The sequence below is a fragment of the Hippocampus bargibanti genome, linkage group LG17 (genome assembly GCF_051943395.1).
Source record: "Hippocampus bargibanti isolate YZ-2025 linkage group LG17, ASM5194339v1, whole genome shotgun sequence".
Taxonomy (NCBI): domain Eukaryota; kingdom Metazoa; phylum Chordata; class Actinopteri; order Syngnathiformes; family Syngnathidae; genus Hippocampus; species Hippocampus bargibanti.
The window spans coordinates 11,779,154-11,795,605 of NC_142750.1; the positions used below are offsets into that span (position 1 = coordinate 11,779,154).

A 16,452-nucleotide genomic window follows, 5' to 3' on the forward strand; every position below is an offset into this window, starting at 1 on the left:
GTATCGACTGTAGTCAACCACAAAAGCTCAGGTTGTTCAATTTGAGTGTTATGTGTTGTTCACCACCAAAAATAAGTCAAGACAAAAAATGCCTCTTCCTGTGTCACTTACGTGTATTTAGAAACAAATGTCTGTGCTTTTGTTGTTGAGACAATGGTAACATAATAATTGTGACGTTCTCATGTCCACAGTGGAACTATTTTGTAACCACTGGTCAGACGTGTACTTGAAAACGCACACCTCAGTAGTTAGGTATTCGAACACGCCAGTTGATACAAGCTAACAATCAATCTCGAAGAAACGAGTCACTCTCTTCTTTGCACTCGTGATCCGCAGCCAATGTTTGCAAACCGCAAGTGCTCCCAATATTAGTTACTAAAAGTTTCGATGAAAGCTCATCGACTCCAGCCTGTATTTGAGTAACCAACATGCTCACCGTCCGAAATTCAATGAACACGCGGAGGAAACAAGGCTAGTTCCCTCAAACGACATTAATACAATACAGTAGAGTACAGTGTATGTTAAACGACATCGTTCACTGCGAAGGAAACGGAGAACGAGATTTTATGTGCGCTCGCGAGATGTGCACAAGAACACTTGGCGCTGCAATTTTGATTCGCAAAACAAGTTGTTGCTCCGCTCGTTGAGTCAGTGTAGTCTGTCCCGTCTTTCTAACGTAAGGTATGCTGCCTACGTCGAGTCGTAAAGTCACCCAAACCTTGTGAGTAATCTCAGCGGGTAACAAACAAACCACTGCTCTATATTTGCTGTAATCGAACGTTTAGTAGCTAGATAATGCTAACGTTACCGCGTTGGGTTTGTTTGTTATCTGCACTAGTTAAACACTCGAGTAAATGTCGCATTTCGTTTCATGGCCGGGCAGTCAGCAACCAGCAGCAGCTCAGCATGTTCTTCACTCTCGCATAGGTAACAGAAAGAGCACAGAATGTCCAAAAGGAAAAGTAGTCCTGTGATCTTCAAACCACACAAACGACTGGCGACTGAGTTGCATGACGAAAACGAAGACAAAGATGAGGGAAAGTCTCAACGTTGTCCACAGGTAAACACGCGTCAAATTTCATTTATTTTTTTGAATATTTTTTCCTGTGTACTTGTACACAGGAAAAATAACTAAACTAAGATAAATACAACCAAATCACGTGACTTGTGTTGCCGAAGAATGGATGTGTATTCACTTTTTGTGCTTTACGTCACATCTCTTGTCACAACTGTTTTGTCTCGTATGAATATATATAAGCCATTATATAATGGCTTATGAATTCAACTATCGCCACTTTATACATGTCTTTAAAGTGGTATTAAATTACATTTCTGTGTAAATATGATAATTGTTACTCAAAACAACTTTGTTTGCCTATTTAGGAGCAAAGTGTGGGTGAAGTGCCAAGTGACGCGGGCATAGTGGAGAGCATCACGTTGAAGAACTTCATGTGTCACTCGTTCCTCGGACCCATCACCTTTGGGTCCAACATCAACTTTGTTGTTGGCCGCAATGGAAGTGAGTGAAATGTATTATTTTATTTATAGATTTTTTTATTAGACATCACTAACTGTAATTGTGTGTTTTATTTATTTTATTTTTTTAGCATAAATGCTCATTGTTGTTCCTCTCTTTAGTCGTTCCACATGAAATCTGCCCCTTTTCCATGCAGGTGGAAAGAGTGCCATCCTGACAGCGCTCATTGTATCGTTAGGTGGGAATGCGCAGGCCACAAACAGGGGATCATCCCTCAAGAACTTTGTCAAGGAAGGTGAAAGGTACAGGCTTTTTCTCTGCTACATCTCCTGTATGGATGCCCGAAAGCTGGATTTGCCCAAGCTTGCCTGCCCTAACACAACCTTATGTGTCTTGTTAACTTTGGGTCACCATGTCCACGTATAGTGGCATCATAGGATTGATTTTATAACCAAATGACACTGAACCGAGCGCCACACTGCAGGGTTGGCTGGAGAAGCTATCTTCCTCTTTTAGAAACTTCTAAATGTTAGATGCCATTTCGGTCTGACCAGCAAAGGACATTGCAACCTTGAAATGAGAACAACTCTGAAATCGTATCGCATCGTTTTCATGAAATGGGGCACACCAATGCAGTTCCAATTATATGAATCCACTTTGACGCTCATGATTATTTCTCGGTTCCCGCAGCTCAGCTGATGTGTCTATCACCCTGCATAACAAAGGGAAAGACGCCTACAAACCTGACTTGTACGGTCCGTCCATCGTCATAGACTTGAGGCTCACCCATGATGGAGTGAGAACATACAAGCTGAAGAGTCAAAGTGGTAAGTGTGAGTTGCCACTCAAACGCGGTTAATTTCTTCTATATGTGATCAATAAACTTCCATAACTCCACAAGTGACTTAACAAATGACCTTGAAACTGTCTGAAATTCATGTTTTGGATTTTTACTGTGTATCTGCCGCACCTTTGCTACATTGCAGCGTTATACCCAATTAACTCATTCACTGCCAGACGATGTACAAAAATGTGTCCACTCCAGTGCCAGGGTTTTTGTCATTTTCACTCAAATTGCAGGACCCACAGTATATTGAGTTTCAGGATTACATAAACAGTCAATTCAGCAACCTTAGTCTCTCTTCTTTCATCCGACAAAAATAGTTAATTCCTAGGTTATATGTGTCTGAAGTTATCTGAGCTTGAAATGAGGGTGACTGTACAAAACACAATGCATATTGATTTATATAGCGCTTTAACACCAGCAGAAGCTGTAACAAAGCACGACCATGAACAACAGGCAAATGCTGCCCCCTCGTGGCGGGGAAAAACATTGCCAGAGGTCTGACCAGCGCTTTATCGGAACCCCCTCAAGAAAAACCAAAACCCGAACAAATTCGGGCATGGTGCTGTATGTCATATTTTCAATTCTAGAATAAATTCGGGAATGGCAGAGAATGAGTTAAACTGTGTATAAGCATCTCCCTTCTCTTATTATAGTCACCCATTACAATTTACACAACAGAATCTCTTAGGTCTTCTGTGTAGTTGTCATTCTGTTGTTATTTTTAGGTCAAATAATCTCAACCAAAAAGGAGGAGCTTGCATCGATTCTGGACAATTTTAATATTCAGGTAGCAGTTATAAAGGATATTGATTGGGTCGTTTATGAAAGCACTGATAAACCTGTTTTTTTGTTTTTTTTTTTCTTCCCAAGGTCAACAATCCTGTGTCAGTTCTCACGCAGGAGATGAGCAAGTACTTCCTGCACTCCAAAGGAGAGGCAGATAAATACAAGGTTTGCTTCTTTGATCAATGTGTTTTCTATGTTCAATCGAGTTTTCATCACTTGTCTTTTTTTTGCTCAGTTTTTTATGAAAGCCACACAACTGGAACAGATGAGAGAGGACTTTGTCCACATTAAAGCCACCAAGCATATGACAGAAGATAAAGTGGAGCGACATGGCGAGGTATTGCTTTTGGGTAATCAATGGCTTAAACTGCTGGGCATCACAGGAAATGATGCGTGAACAATGTCTTAAAGGACAACCGACATCACTTTTTTGTTTTTTAACTGACATTAGAAAAACGTTTTATAGCATCTAAAATACCCAAAACACGCAGTATGATATTTTTAGTCAAATGCAAAACACCAATAAAAATGTCTTAAAGTGTCTAAAAAGTACTTCAATTTGAAACCGGAAGTGGCCAGTTTCAGAAAGTCCCGCCCCCAGTTTGTGACGTCACACCAAGACGTCTTGCATTGCTGGAGAATCAAAACAATGGCTTCAGATTCGGAGAATATGCTTTCTTGTTACACATCCAGTTATGAATATGATTCAAATAGTTCTGAAGAAGAAAGCATACATGTTTGCAATCGATTAAATAATTATTTGTGCCATTTTGAGGCAACATTGGGGGAAAATCTCTCACCCCAAAAAAAGAGGCACAAAATGGCGACCTCCAGTGGCCACCTCCGCTTCCACAGGCTGATAAATTCCTTATATGGAGCTAGGATGCCCTGTTCTGGCGGCTTTTGGGTGCAACACGGTTCTGAGACTAAACATGTACAGCAAAATACATTGACATGATGGAAGGACTGCTACAATGTGTCTTTTTTCGGTCAGGGGGCGGTCCTTTCGTGACGTCACGTACGGACTCGTCACCAACTCAAGAACAAGACTTCCTGAATATTCAGAGCGAGTCTTAAACGTAAAATACAGTAAAGTCTCGTTATATCGATATCGGTTATATCGATAGTACTGCTTATTACGATACTATTTCTATGAACGCAAGGAGAAAATTTACATGCCGCAGGATCGGATATATCGATAGTCCAGTTATATCGAGATTTTTTCAGACTCCCGAGAATATCGATATATCGAGACTTTCCTGTATAGCTATATGCGGTGGAATCTTATTAAATCTTATTACGCTCAGTAGAAGTCATTTGAAGCCATTTTACAAATTATGGACACAACTTGTCCGGAGACGTCGGTTGTCCTTTAAATGAAAGGTTGTCAAAGGGGAAAAATGTCTTATAACGGTTAAATACTTTTACAAAAGCAAATTAACTTAAGGTAGTTTTTTTAATGTTTTTTTTTTTTTTTTTTTTTTTTTGGGGGGGGGGGGGGGGTGGAAATGGGAAAATGTCAGCCAACCTGCGGCTCTAAATGGATTGCGGCCATCATGGACTATTCAAGTGTCATTTTTGTTTGAACATGTGTGACAGTACCTGAAAGAGCTGAAGCAGAAGTACTTGGAGAGAGAGGACCTTTACAAGAACCTGTCGTCGATTGATGAGATGCGCACCAACCTGGAGGAGTTACAGAGGCAGATGGCCTGGGCTCTGGTAAGCTCATTCGATCTTCCTTCTTGAATAACTAAAGGAAGTCGAGAGTCGAGTTCGTAAATGATATTTTGGGACTTTGTGGCAGGTGATGGAGATGGAGAAGGATCTCAAGCCAATGAAAGAGAAACTACAGACCAGTCAACAATCCACGCAGAAATATGACGACAAAGTGAAAGAATGGAAGGTAAGAACGCCAGAGCAGCCTTGAGCGGTCTCATACACACGTAGAGCGCATCTCCGCTTCCAGGATAAGGTCAAGGAGGCCGAGAAAAAGCAGCAAGAAATCCAAGAACAGCTTGACGGTGCCGGTCAGCAGAGGCAGGAACTGCAACCCAAGTGTGCCGATCTCAAGGCTGAGGCACAGAGACATGAGTCTCTGTTCAAGTCCGGCGAGGTTAGCCCTTGTCTTTTATGATATCAACATTCAAGGCCTTGCTTGACGTTATTCGCGTGCCTGTTTCCAGGTTGCAGTCCACAAATGCCAGATGAACCTGAGAGACCTCGAGAGAGACAAGGCTATGCTGTCATCAAAGATAAATGATCTCCGGCTTAGGTGTAATGTACAAACTGGACCGTCCAGCGTTTTTCCCCTTCCTGGTGGTTCTCATTTTGAGCATCTTTCTAGCATCAACCAGGCAACGGGATCGGCGAGGCGGGCCAAGGCCGAGAGCGTGCAACGCATCCAGTGCTACCTGGAAGACTTGAATCACCAGAAGTCAACTTTGGATCAGCAGATTGGCCAGTATCAACACGCCTGCACAAGTGCCAAGGAAGAACATGGAAAGTTACGGTATAAAAAAAAAAAGGCAAAATAGTGAGTTATGCTTTGGAATAATCTCTTGAGATCGTAGACATCGTGTGTCGCTGCCCCACGGCTCAATAAACCAGGCGACGCCTTTTCAGATAGCAAAAGTTCGTGATTGCTCCTTGATGCGCCTTCAGACAAGAGCACGATACGCTGAAGAGGTCCATGGAAGCCCACATTCGAAATTTACGGACGATGGAAGGCAGTCGATCCAATATGCTGCGGCGTTTTGGGGAACACATGCCAGCGCTGCTCTCCGCCATACAGGAGGCTCATAAGCAGGGTCGATTCAAGCACAAGCCTCGAGGGCCCCTGGGTAATATTAGACTATAATTTCACACAACCTTTAATAGCGAGAGCCAAATGGACCCGCGGGTTGTAGTTTGAATAGCCCCACAATGACGCTATCGGATTCGCGGCAAATCGAGTTTCACCCTTGCCATGCTTTCCACATCGGTTTTCACAAGCTGTAGTGTAACTCGACAGTTAGTTACCTGGTGGTAATGGCGCGTGAGTCATAGGCAGATAGCGCAAACTACTCAAGCCACGTTGTGTACGATGGCAAAAGTGTTAGAAAAGAAGGATTGACAAGAGTGCTGCGATCAAAAACTGTTTTAGATGGGTACGGTATTTTTATTCTTCTGAAACTTTGTGCTTTATCAGTACACTTCATTTTTTTACGTTATGCACAATTGTCATTTATTGTGTAATAATCTAATTGTAACATGTATTTATTACATATTTGAGTGCATTTTTATGCTTCAGAAAACATTTGTCAGAATTTTGGAACTGATTACGGCATTTATGTAAAAAACATGTCTTCTGAAATTTCGAGATAAGAATTTTCTTCGAGAACAATTAACTTTGTACGTAGCGGTACCACCGCATCTGATTACATCTCTTCGTGGCAAGAGAAAAGAAAGTGAAACTGTGATTTGTATCCGCTTTAAGGCCATTCAACATCTTCGCTGCAGGTTATCTAATCAAGCTGAAAGACCCACAGCAAGCTCTCGCCATCGAGGTGTGTTTACAAAGTCTGCTGCAGACCTTCACCTGCGATAACCACGATGATGAGAAAGTGCTGAAGGGTCTCATGGCCAAAGTCCTGCAGGGCGGTCGCAGGCCTCCCATCATCACAAGCAAGTTTCTCCCACGCATCCACGATACAAAAAGGAGGTATGGAAGGCCTCAGCTGGCACGGAACAGCAAAGCTGTAAAAAAAAAAAAAAAAAATAATCCAGAGTTGAGGTTGACTTGGTTTGTCTCATTTAGGGCTGTGAACCACCCCAACTACGCCTCTGTGCTTCAAACTCTTGAAATCGATGATCCGGTTGTGGCCAATTGTCTGATCGATCAAAGGGGAATTGAGAACATTTTGCTCATCAAGGTACTGTGTCAACATTATTTCTATCCTTGCATGACAAGATAAAGAGAAGGATTTTTTGGGGGGAGCGTGGGGGCATATTTTTAACAACTTGTCAAAGTCAGAAGTTGACATACTGTTTAACTCATTCACTGCCAGACATGGGCAAAAATCTGTCCACTCCAGTGCCAGTTTTTTTTGTCATTGTTACTTGAATTCCACGACCCACAGATTATTGAGTTTTAGGACTACATAAGCATTCAATGCAGTGCAAGAAACCTTAGACTCTCTTCTTTCAAAAGAAAAAAAGAAAGTTAATTCCCAAATTATGCGGGTCTGGAGTTATATGAGCTTGAAATGAGTGACTGTCCAAAATACAATGCAATACATACGTATTGGTTTTTTATTGCGCTTTAACAACAGCTGAAACTGGAACTAAGCACTAACATGGAAAAAGGGAAATACTGCCCCCTGGGGGAAGTGAAAAAACATTGCCAGAGGCGCTTTATCTGCACCCAAGCAAGAAAAAACAAAACCCTTACAAATTTGGGAATGGCGCTCTACGTCATATTTGCGATTCCCGAATAAATTTGGGAATGGCAGTAAAAGAGTTAATATTGTAAAGTTCGGGCCTCTGAAAGTAATCAACCGATGATATGAATAGCTGCATTCAAGGACCTCCCAAAAAATTGGGACATAGCAAATTTTGACAAAAACTATGATTATGTTAAACCCAAATAAATCAACCTTCCACTATATCAGCGTTGTCAAACTCAGTTTTTGCCATGACCCATATTGTAGTTACGGTTTCCTCACGGGGGGCATTTTGAATTTGGGGTAGCCATTAGAATGTTTAATGCCTTCCACATGTTACATACAGAATGCATAACAAATTAATGAACGACTAGTTTTCTAATCTGCAGTCAAGAATAATGACTGTTATTGTGGTTTACATCCAAAAATATGAAATTTTGGTTAGGATTTTAGCAAGCATCATGGAATTTCACGAGTTAGATTTACTTTCGCGGGCTGAAAAAAAAATGATGTGGCGGGCCAGATTTGGCCCCCGGGCCTTGACTTTGACACCTGTGCTTTAGACTGTCTTCTTTCATCAGAAAAAAATAGTTCATTCCTGTATTATATGGGTCTGAAGTTATGCTGCTGAAGTTCCGCTCCCGATGGACGAGCGTGCCACCGGCGATTCTCCGGTTTCCGGAAATCGCTCGTCGCCCTTCACGGAGGTATATCCACCGCGGATCACGTCGAGGCTTTCACCTCGATGGCTCCAAGGATATCACCTCCCTGTGGTCATCCGTCCGCCAGCCGCGCAGAGGGAGTAGCCGCAAGATCGACCACCGTATGTTAGCCGGCCTGGCTCGGTCGGCTAATGCGCCTCGTCGTGGGGACGCCACCAGCGTCAACTTCGGCCTCCTCAACGTCCGCTCGCTTACGGGAAAGGGGTGTCTTATCCAAGACATCCTAATTGACCGTAAGCTTGACTTTTTTTGTATAACTGAGACTTGGCAAACGGCGGGAGACTTCTCCGAGCTCAATGGCGCAACTCCACCAGGCTTTGTTTACATTGCTAAGCCCCGCCTCTCAGGCCGCGGAGGTGGACTTGCGATACTTTACCGCAAGAACTGGAGAATCCTTCAAGTTTCTATCCAGGAAACCCAATCCTTTGAATGTCTTGCGTGTAAAATTTCTGGACCCTCACCCACCATCATAGCCACTGTATACCGTGCACCAAAACCACATTGTGACTTTCTAAAAGAATTCTCTGAGGTCCTCACACACCTCTCCACCCTGTCACCGAATATAATTATTCTCGGAGACTTCAACATCCACATGGACAATTCCACTCTTCCCCTCACTAAAGACTTCACCTCCTCACTCGACAGCCTTGGTCTGCACCAATTCTCGGATTTTCCCACCCACATAAAAGGCCACACCCTGGACCTCATCTGCATGTCTGGCCTTACCCCTAAGAATTGCACAGCTGATGAAATCCCTATAACAGACCATTTCCTGGTTTCATTCAATGTTTCCATCACTCTCTCTCTCCCCAAACCACCCCGTGTCATCACATATCGCAACATCAAGGACATCAACGTTGCCACCCTTGCTGAGATGATTGCCACCCTGACTCTGGACCACAACTCTTCTCCTGATGAACTTGTCTCCCGGTACAACGCGGACCTCACGAACACCCTCAACGCCCTTGCTCCTCTAAAGTCCCGGTCTGTTCAATTTACCCGACCTGCACCCTGGTTCACCCCCCATCTCCGCTCCATCAAGACAAAGACTCGCCAACTTGAAAGACTTTACAGAAAGTCCGGGCTCACTATCCACAAGGACATGTATGCAACTCACCTTACCCTTTATAAGGACTCTATCTCACGCGCAAAATCGCTTTATTACTCTGGACTCATTGATTCAAATTCTGGTAACTCTCGGGCCCTCTTTTCCCTCTATCACAAAATCACACAATCTCCTATCTCTCTCCCCTCACACTTTTATTCCTCTGAGACATGCAACACTCTGCTGATGTTTTTTAGCGAAAAGATCAACAAAATCCATCAGCACCTCGGGTCCTCTGTCCGTCCCCCTTCTCCCAGCCTTTCTACTCCTTCCAAACTTTTTTCCGCTTTTGCACTCCCACATCCCTCTATAATCTCAGACATTATCACTAAATCCAAGAACTCCTCCTGTCAACTCGATCCCCTCCCCACTATCCTTATCAAGTCCTGCCTACCCTCTCTTCTCCCATTTATTTCTACTATTATTCACTCCTCATTATCAACTGGAATTGTTCCTATCCCACTCAAAACCGCAGCTGTCACTCCAATCTTGAAAAAACCTGGCTCAGACCCAAACGATTTCAATAACCTACGTCCAATTTCCCACCTTCCATTCATCGCCAAAATTCTTGAAAAGACAGTTGTTTCCCAGCTTCACTCACACCTCACTCACAATAACCTCTACGAACAATTCCAGTCTGGTTTCCGCCCCCGCCACAGTACTGAATCGGCTCTCATAAAAATCACGAATGATCTTTTTATGGCAGCCGATGCCGGTTCACTCTCCATCCTCATTCTTCTCGACCTGACCTCAGCTTTTGACACCATTTCCCACCCTATCCTTCTCGACAGACTTTCCACCCTAGGCATCAGCCACACCCCACTCCGCTGGTTTCACTCCTATCTCTCTGATCGCGCACAATTCATCCAAATCAACTCGTTCACCTCACGGTCCTCTCCGGTGTCCTCTGGTGTGCCTCAAGGGTCTGTCCTGGGGCCACTTCTCTTTATTATCTACCTACTTCCTCTTGGCAATATTTTCCGTAAGTTTGGCATTCACTTTCACTGCTTCGCGGATGACACCCAACTCTACCTCTCCAGCAAACCCGACGCTTCTCTTCCACCTTCATCCCTCTCATGTTGCCTCTCAGAAATTAAATCCTGGCTTTCCCATAACTTTCTCAAGCTCAACAGTGAAAAAACTGAACTTCTTCTTGTCGGTACCAAATCCACCCTCCACAAAACTAACAGTTTCTCCCTCACCATTGACAGTTCTACCGTGTCCCCCTCCCCTCAGGTCAAGAGTCTGGGTGTCATCCTCGATAGCTCACTTTCCTTTCACTCCCATATTAATAACATTACTCGGTCTGCTTATTTCCACCTCCGTAATATTAACCGTCTCCGTCCCTCGCTCACCCCTCACTCCGCTGCTATCCTTATCCACAGTCTTGTCACCTCCCGCATCGATTATTGCAACGCACTCCTCTTCGGTGTCAATCAGAAATTTATCCATAAACTCCAACTCGTCCAAAATTCTTCAGCCCGGATCATCACCAAAACCCCCTCCTTTCACCACATCACCCCTGTACTCCAGCAACTCCACTGGCTACCGGTTAAACATCGTATCGAATTCAAAATACTTCTGTTTACTTTCAAAGCCATCCATAACCTTGCTCCTCCCTATCTTTCTGACCTGCTTCAAATCTCTGTTCCCTCTCGGTCCCTCAGATCCTCATCCTCCCTTCACCTCTATGTGCCCTCTGCCCGTCTCACCACGATGGGATGCAGAGCTTTCAGCCGCTCTGCTCCCAAACTCTGGAATTCACTCCCACCCAACATCCGTAATATTGACTCCCTTGAAGTTATATGAGCTTGAAATGTGGGCAGTTTACATGGAACAATTTGAAATGTTGGTTCAAACTTTAGCAAGCATCATGGAATTTCACAAGTTTAATTTTCTTTTGTGGGCCGAATAAAATGATGTGGCGGGCCAAATTTGGCACCCGGGCCTTGACTTTGACACCCGTGGCCTAGATGGTACCAAAATTATACTTGAAATGCCTTGGCCAACAAGATGAACAGATTGTCAGCACAGAACGGAGGAGATGGTTCACTTTATCTTGTTCTGATTTTTTCCGCGACTTAATGTCAGTTGACTGTGTGTTTACCCCGTGTAGAATCGCGCTGAGGCTTGTCGCGTGATGATGTCCGGACACCCGCCCCCAAATTGCTACCAGGCTTTCTCCAAGGACGGTGACCAAATTTTCACCAATCGCTGCTACGCCGCCGAACAGACCCGAGCCAATTGCCTTTCGGGGGATGTGGAAGAGGAGATAAGGTGAACATCTGCAGGCCAGGCGGAATATTGTTAAGCGCGGCGTAATAACCATCGGCGTGTTGTCGTCTTTTGATTTCCTGTTTCGCAGACACCTTCAAAGAGAGCTGGAGGCTCAAAAAGCGCAGGCGGCGAGCTTGCATCAACAAATGAAGACGTTGGACGAGGATATCAAACTGAACGAGAGCCTGGAGAAGAAAGCACTCTCGGAAAGAAAGATTGCCCAAGTAACGTCTCTCTCTTTTTGTCACTTTGTTGTGAATTTTTCTTCAATTTATACTGGCATGAATGTGGAACTGCTTATTCATTGCAGGACAAACGCACAAAGTATCGACTGGAGCTGTCAGACCTCCAGAATTTGGAAGAGCCTGAATTGGAGGACCTCAAGCCGCTGGTCGGTAACCGGAGTGCGCAGGCGGGGTGCGCAGTCCCTACACTCGACTTAACTGCACACATTTCAGGAGGAGGACCTTCAAGAGATTGTTGCCAAGATCTCCGTAAATATCCGAAAGTGCGATGAGGAAAAAGCCCGGATGGCGGAGCTGAGGGAGAACTACGAGAAAGCGGAGCAGGAGTACAAGCAGCACAAGGAGCGTATCAACCACATTGTCGAGGAGGCAGATGCGGTCCGGGTAAGATGCCTCCAACACTCTCAAATTGGTTTCTTAGCAACACATACATGTCACTTTTTTTTTTTTTTTATCATTTGGTTGGTCCTGAGACTTCAACTCACGTGCAGCATCTATGTTTTAAAATTCCAGCTCAGACTGGCAGTCCAAATCGCAACAAATCACTTGAATATTGTCGTGATTGATTCGACGACCCGGATGAATGACGATTGTTTTGGATTGGATTAGATTTACCTCTTTCAGTTTTACATTTCACAGCAGCAAAGTTATGAAAGGAATGAAAGAAGTAGAAAAACAAAATACAGGAATTGCTATAAAGTGAACGCTGGCGCGAATAGCTGCCGCTGCTCACCCACACAAAAAAAAATCCAGTGACTGTAAAGTGTCTTTGGGATTTTTGAAAGGCACTTAGAAATTAAATGTATTATGATAAAGGCAGCCACTCTTGCGGCGCCATCTTGAAGTCAAAAAGAAAAAACCTAAATAACAAAATGACAACACTCCGTGTCATTGCAAAGGAGGAGCTGAACACGGCGAACCAGGCGCTGTTGAAGTGCAAGCATCACAAAAAGCACTATGAAGACAAGCGCAACAGCCATCTCCAAAGCATCCAGGAGATGGAAGCCACTCTGCAGGAGAAGGAGCAGGATGTTCAGGTTAGAGCACAGGTGTCAAAGTCAAGGCCCAGGGGCCAAATCTGGCCCGCCACATCATTTTTATTCAGCCCACGAAAGCAAATCAAACTTGTGAAATTTCACGATGCTTGATAAAGTCAGAGCATATGTTTTGGAAGCATATTGCCCATCTGCGGATTCCGTTACAGGTAAGCATATCCAAAGCCAGAGAGATCTGTCCCGAGCGCCTTGAAGTGGAGCGCAGTGCCAGGAGCTTGGACATGGAGATTAGCCGCCTCAAGGTGAAGATCACCACTCAGCAGGAAGACGAGGGAGACCGCCAGGAGATTATCAGGTGCCTTTCTCAATTCACATCTACGTCCATGGCTGTCGCGCCCGCCGTCTCTGAAATATATTGACCCTCGCAGAGAGTATCGTGACGCACTGGCGAAGTACAAGAAGACGGCACAGCAGATGAAGAATCTCAATTTGTTTATCAGAAGCCTGGACAAGGTGATGAATCGAAGACTGAAGGTTTTTGGTGACCTGAGGAGGTAAGTGAAGTGAGGAAAGCAGCCTAATGTTACTTTCGCCACGTATATCATTCGCTGCCAGACATGTGCAAAAATGTATCCAGTACTAGGGTTTTTGTCATTGTCACTTGAATTCCAGGACCCCCAGAATATTGAGTTTTAGGACTACATAAACATTCAATGCAGCGTTAGAAACTTTAGACCATGGGTGTCAAAGTCATTTTTTTTGTTGCCGCGGGCCACATTGTAGTTATGGTTTCCTCTCGAGGGCCGTTATGAATTTGGGGAAGCCATTTGAATGTTTAATCCCCTCCACATATTACATATAGAGCGCACAACAAATTAATGAATAACTAGTTTTCAAGTCAATAATAATGACTGTTATTGTGGTTTACACCCAAAAATATGAAATTTTGGTTAGGATTTTAGCAAGCATCATGGAATTTCACGAGTTTGATTTACTTTCGCGGGCCGAAAAAGAATATGTGGCAGGCCAGATTTGGCCCCCGATCCTTGACTTTGACACCTGTGCTTGAGACTGTCTTCTTTCATCAGAAAAAAAATAGTTAATTCCTATATTATATGGGTCTGAAGTTATATGAGCTTGAAATGTGGGCAGCTATCCAAAATACAATGCAATACCCACACACAGTATTGGTTTACATAGCGCTTTACAACAGCTGAAGCTGGAACACAAGCGCTAACATGGAAAAGAGGGAAATGCCGCCTCCTTGTGGAAAAAAACATTGCCGTAGGCCACGGCCAGCGCTTTATTGGCACCCAAGCATGGGAAAAACCAACCCGAACAAATTCGGGAATGGCGCTCTACGTCATACTTTCCGTTGCCGAATAAATTTGCGAATGGCAGTGAATGAGTTAAAGTCACCGCACCTTGTTGTCTTCAGGTTCCTGTCGGCGCGTTGTCAGTATTACTTCAGCAGCATGCTGGGGCAGAGAGGCTACACGGGAACCATGACCTTTGACCACAAGAACGAGACCCTCACCATCTCTGTGAGCACGTATGGATTTTTTTTTTCCTGTAACAGAGGCAAGAAGGTTTTCTTTGATCCTTGGTCTAGGTGCAGCCTGGAAAAGGAAGCGAGCATGATCGGGTCAACATGCGCTCCCTTTCTGGAGGAGAGCGCTCCTTCTCCACCGTGTGCTTCGTCCTCTCACTCTGGGCCATCACAGAGGCCCCCTTCCGTTGCCTGGATGAATTTGATGTTTATATGGTCCGTAACATTTAGTTTCAGTGCTTAGAGAAGAGCTTGTCTTGACGTTGCGTTTGATGTTTAATTTAGGACATGGTTAATCGGAGGATCTCAATGGACATGATGCTGCAAGTGGCCGACGGCCAACGTTACAGGCAGTTTATCTTCCTCACTCCACAAAGCATGAGGTAATCACTTATATCATCAATATCGTTTTTTGGAATGATACTTTGACGTAACACGGCGGCCTGGTAGATGAGTGGTTAGCACGTCAGCTTAACAGTGCAGACTTCATGAGTTCAAGACCCGGTCTGGCCTCCTTGTGTGGAGTTTGCATGTTCTCCCTGGGTCAGCGTGGGTTTTCTCCGGGTCCTCCGGTTTCCTCCTACATTCCAAAAACATGCATGTCAGGCTGATTGAACACTCGTCTAAAGTGTCCCTAGGTGTGAGTTTGAGCGTGAATGGTTATTTGTGTCTGTGTGCCCTGCAACTGGCTGGCAACAAATTCAGGGTGTCCCTCGCCTAGTACCCGAAGATGGCTGGGATTGGCTCCCCCTGAAGGCACACATCTTGAAAAACTCAGTCACACGAATCACAGGGCACCACTGTCATAGCCTCGCTACATTCAGACCTTTTTTTTCATTCTGACAAAAAGATGGTACATGTTCCTTCTCCTCTTTGTAAGTTCTCTTCCAGAAACCGATCTCCTCACCATCCTCCGTCTCAAAGATCCGCAAAGAGGCCAAGAAAACCAAGAGGAAGAGAAATCTTAATGGCCATGTTCTCGCACTACCCCTCCCGCCCGTCTCTGCACCAAGTATTTGTTTTAAAAAGTATGTCGACCAAAATAAATCTTAAAGGGGAAGTCAACCCAATATTTTCTTTAAAATATGATCTATGCATTTCCACTAGTGATATTGCATTTTACGCAGTGGCCATTTTGTTTTTAATTTTTCTTGTCAAGGGTCAGGTAATCACCAATCACATCTCATATTACAAATTTGACGCAACCAAACTTAAATATGGTGAGATGAGGTTGTTGTTGACCAGAGCGCTGAGCAATGTGATGTCATGATTCACCTTTATTCCTATTCCAGTAACACAAGGCTAATGAGAATGCAAGGCTAGTGAGGCCGCATATAACATATTGTAAATAGAATGTTTTAGATTGGCTTCCCACTTTAAAAGGATTTATTTCAAATTTGGTTCTGCACACAATAAAGGTTTGCACTTTCACATTGAGCATGGGAATTGTTTAGTAGTTAGTGGGTTTCTATCACAAATTATATATACTGTACTGTTAATAATTATTTAAAATCATAGTGTTTTTACCGTGCTTAGTCTTTCACAATGGAGAAAAAAATGTAAAATTTAAACTTTATTGTGGGAAAATGACTTTCAAGTGAAATGACAACTTTTCATAAACTTTGAAGACTTATTCCCCAATAATCAATGTACTACAGTCCATATTTTTTTTAAATACAATGACTTAAAACAGGCGTAAAAAAACAACCGTAAATTCAAACAGAACATTCTTTGTTACATACCTTTGTTACACACACACTATATATATATATATATAGAGGCATTTGGGTATTAACTAGTAAGGTCCAAGGGCTACTAGTGCATAACATATCCATACTATTTTGGTTAGAATATTTATTGTGAAAATGAAAAAAAAAGAACATTTGGACTGGTAGTGACCTAGAGCACATTCATTAACTAGTGAAGTTTAATGAAGCACCAGTAGGTGCCGATTTGTAAAATTGTTCGATGAATTGTCTTACGAGTGATGACAAAGAGCGGACTGCTCCACGGACTTTAAACTTGATA

General features: G+C 43.7%; 1 protein-coding gene across 2 annotated transcripts; it reads left to right on the forward strand.

The window, feature by feature from the left end:
• Positions 1-463: 463 nt before the first annotated feature.
• On the forward strand, positions 464-15,855 carry smc6 (structural maintenance of chromosomes 6). Of its 2 annotated transcripts, none has more exons than XM_089019545.1 (27): positions 464-681; positions 928-1,060; positions 1,384-1,519; positions 1,674-1,779; positions 2,168-2,304; positions 3,050-3,111; positions 3,195-3,275; positions 3,346-3,447; positions 4,710-4,829; positions 4,915-5,013; positions 5,077-5,223; positions 5,294-5,382; positions 5,455-5,619; positions 5,772-5,950; positions 6,609-6,810; positions 6,907-7,021; positions 11,475-11,635; positions 11,724-11,859; positions 11,946-12,026; positions 12,094-12,264; positions 12,780-12,917; positions 13,085-13,230; positions 13,304-13,429; positions 14,314-14,419; positions 14,488-14,640; positions 14,710-14,807; positions 15,305-15,855. In XM_089019545.1, the coding sequence occupies exons 2-27, from the start codon at positions 947-949 to the stop codon at positions 15,390-15,392; spliced, it is 3,258 nt and encodes a 1,085-aa protein (XP_088875671.1). In that variant the 5' UTR covers positions 464-681; positions 928-946; the 3' UTR covers positions 15,393-15,855. The 2 variants fall into 2 exon arrangements, with proteins under 2 accessions (XP_088875671.1, XP_088875670.1); XM_089019544.1 differs by having other exon boundaries at positions 465-721.
• The last annotated feature ends 597 nt before the right edge of the window (positions 15,856-16,452 follow it).

Excerpts from the sequence above, each read along its gene's own strand:
- smc6 (XM_089019545.1), top strand. The coding sequence starts at position 947 with ATGTCCAAAAGGAAAAGTAGTCCTGTGATCTTCAAACCACACAAACGA. Across the intron at positions 6,811-6,906 it reads ATCCACGATACAAAAAGGAG|GGCTGTGAACCACCCCAACT; the intron begins GTATGGAAGGCC and ends TGTCTCATTTAG. Across the intron at positions 7,022-11,474 it reads AGAACATTTTGCTCATCAAG|AATCGCGCTGAGGCTTGTCG; the intron begins GTACTGTGTCAA and ends TACCCCGTGTAG.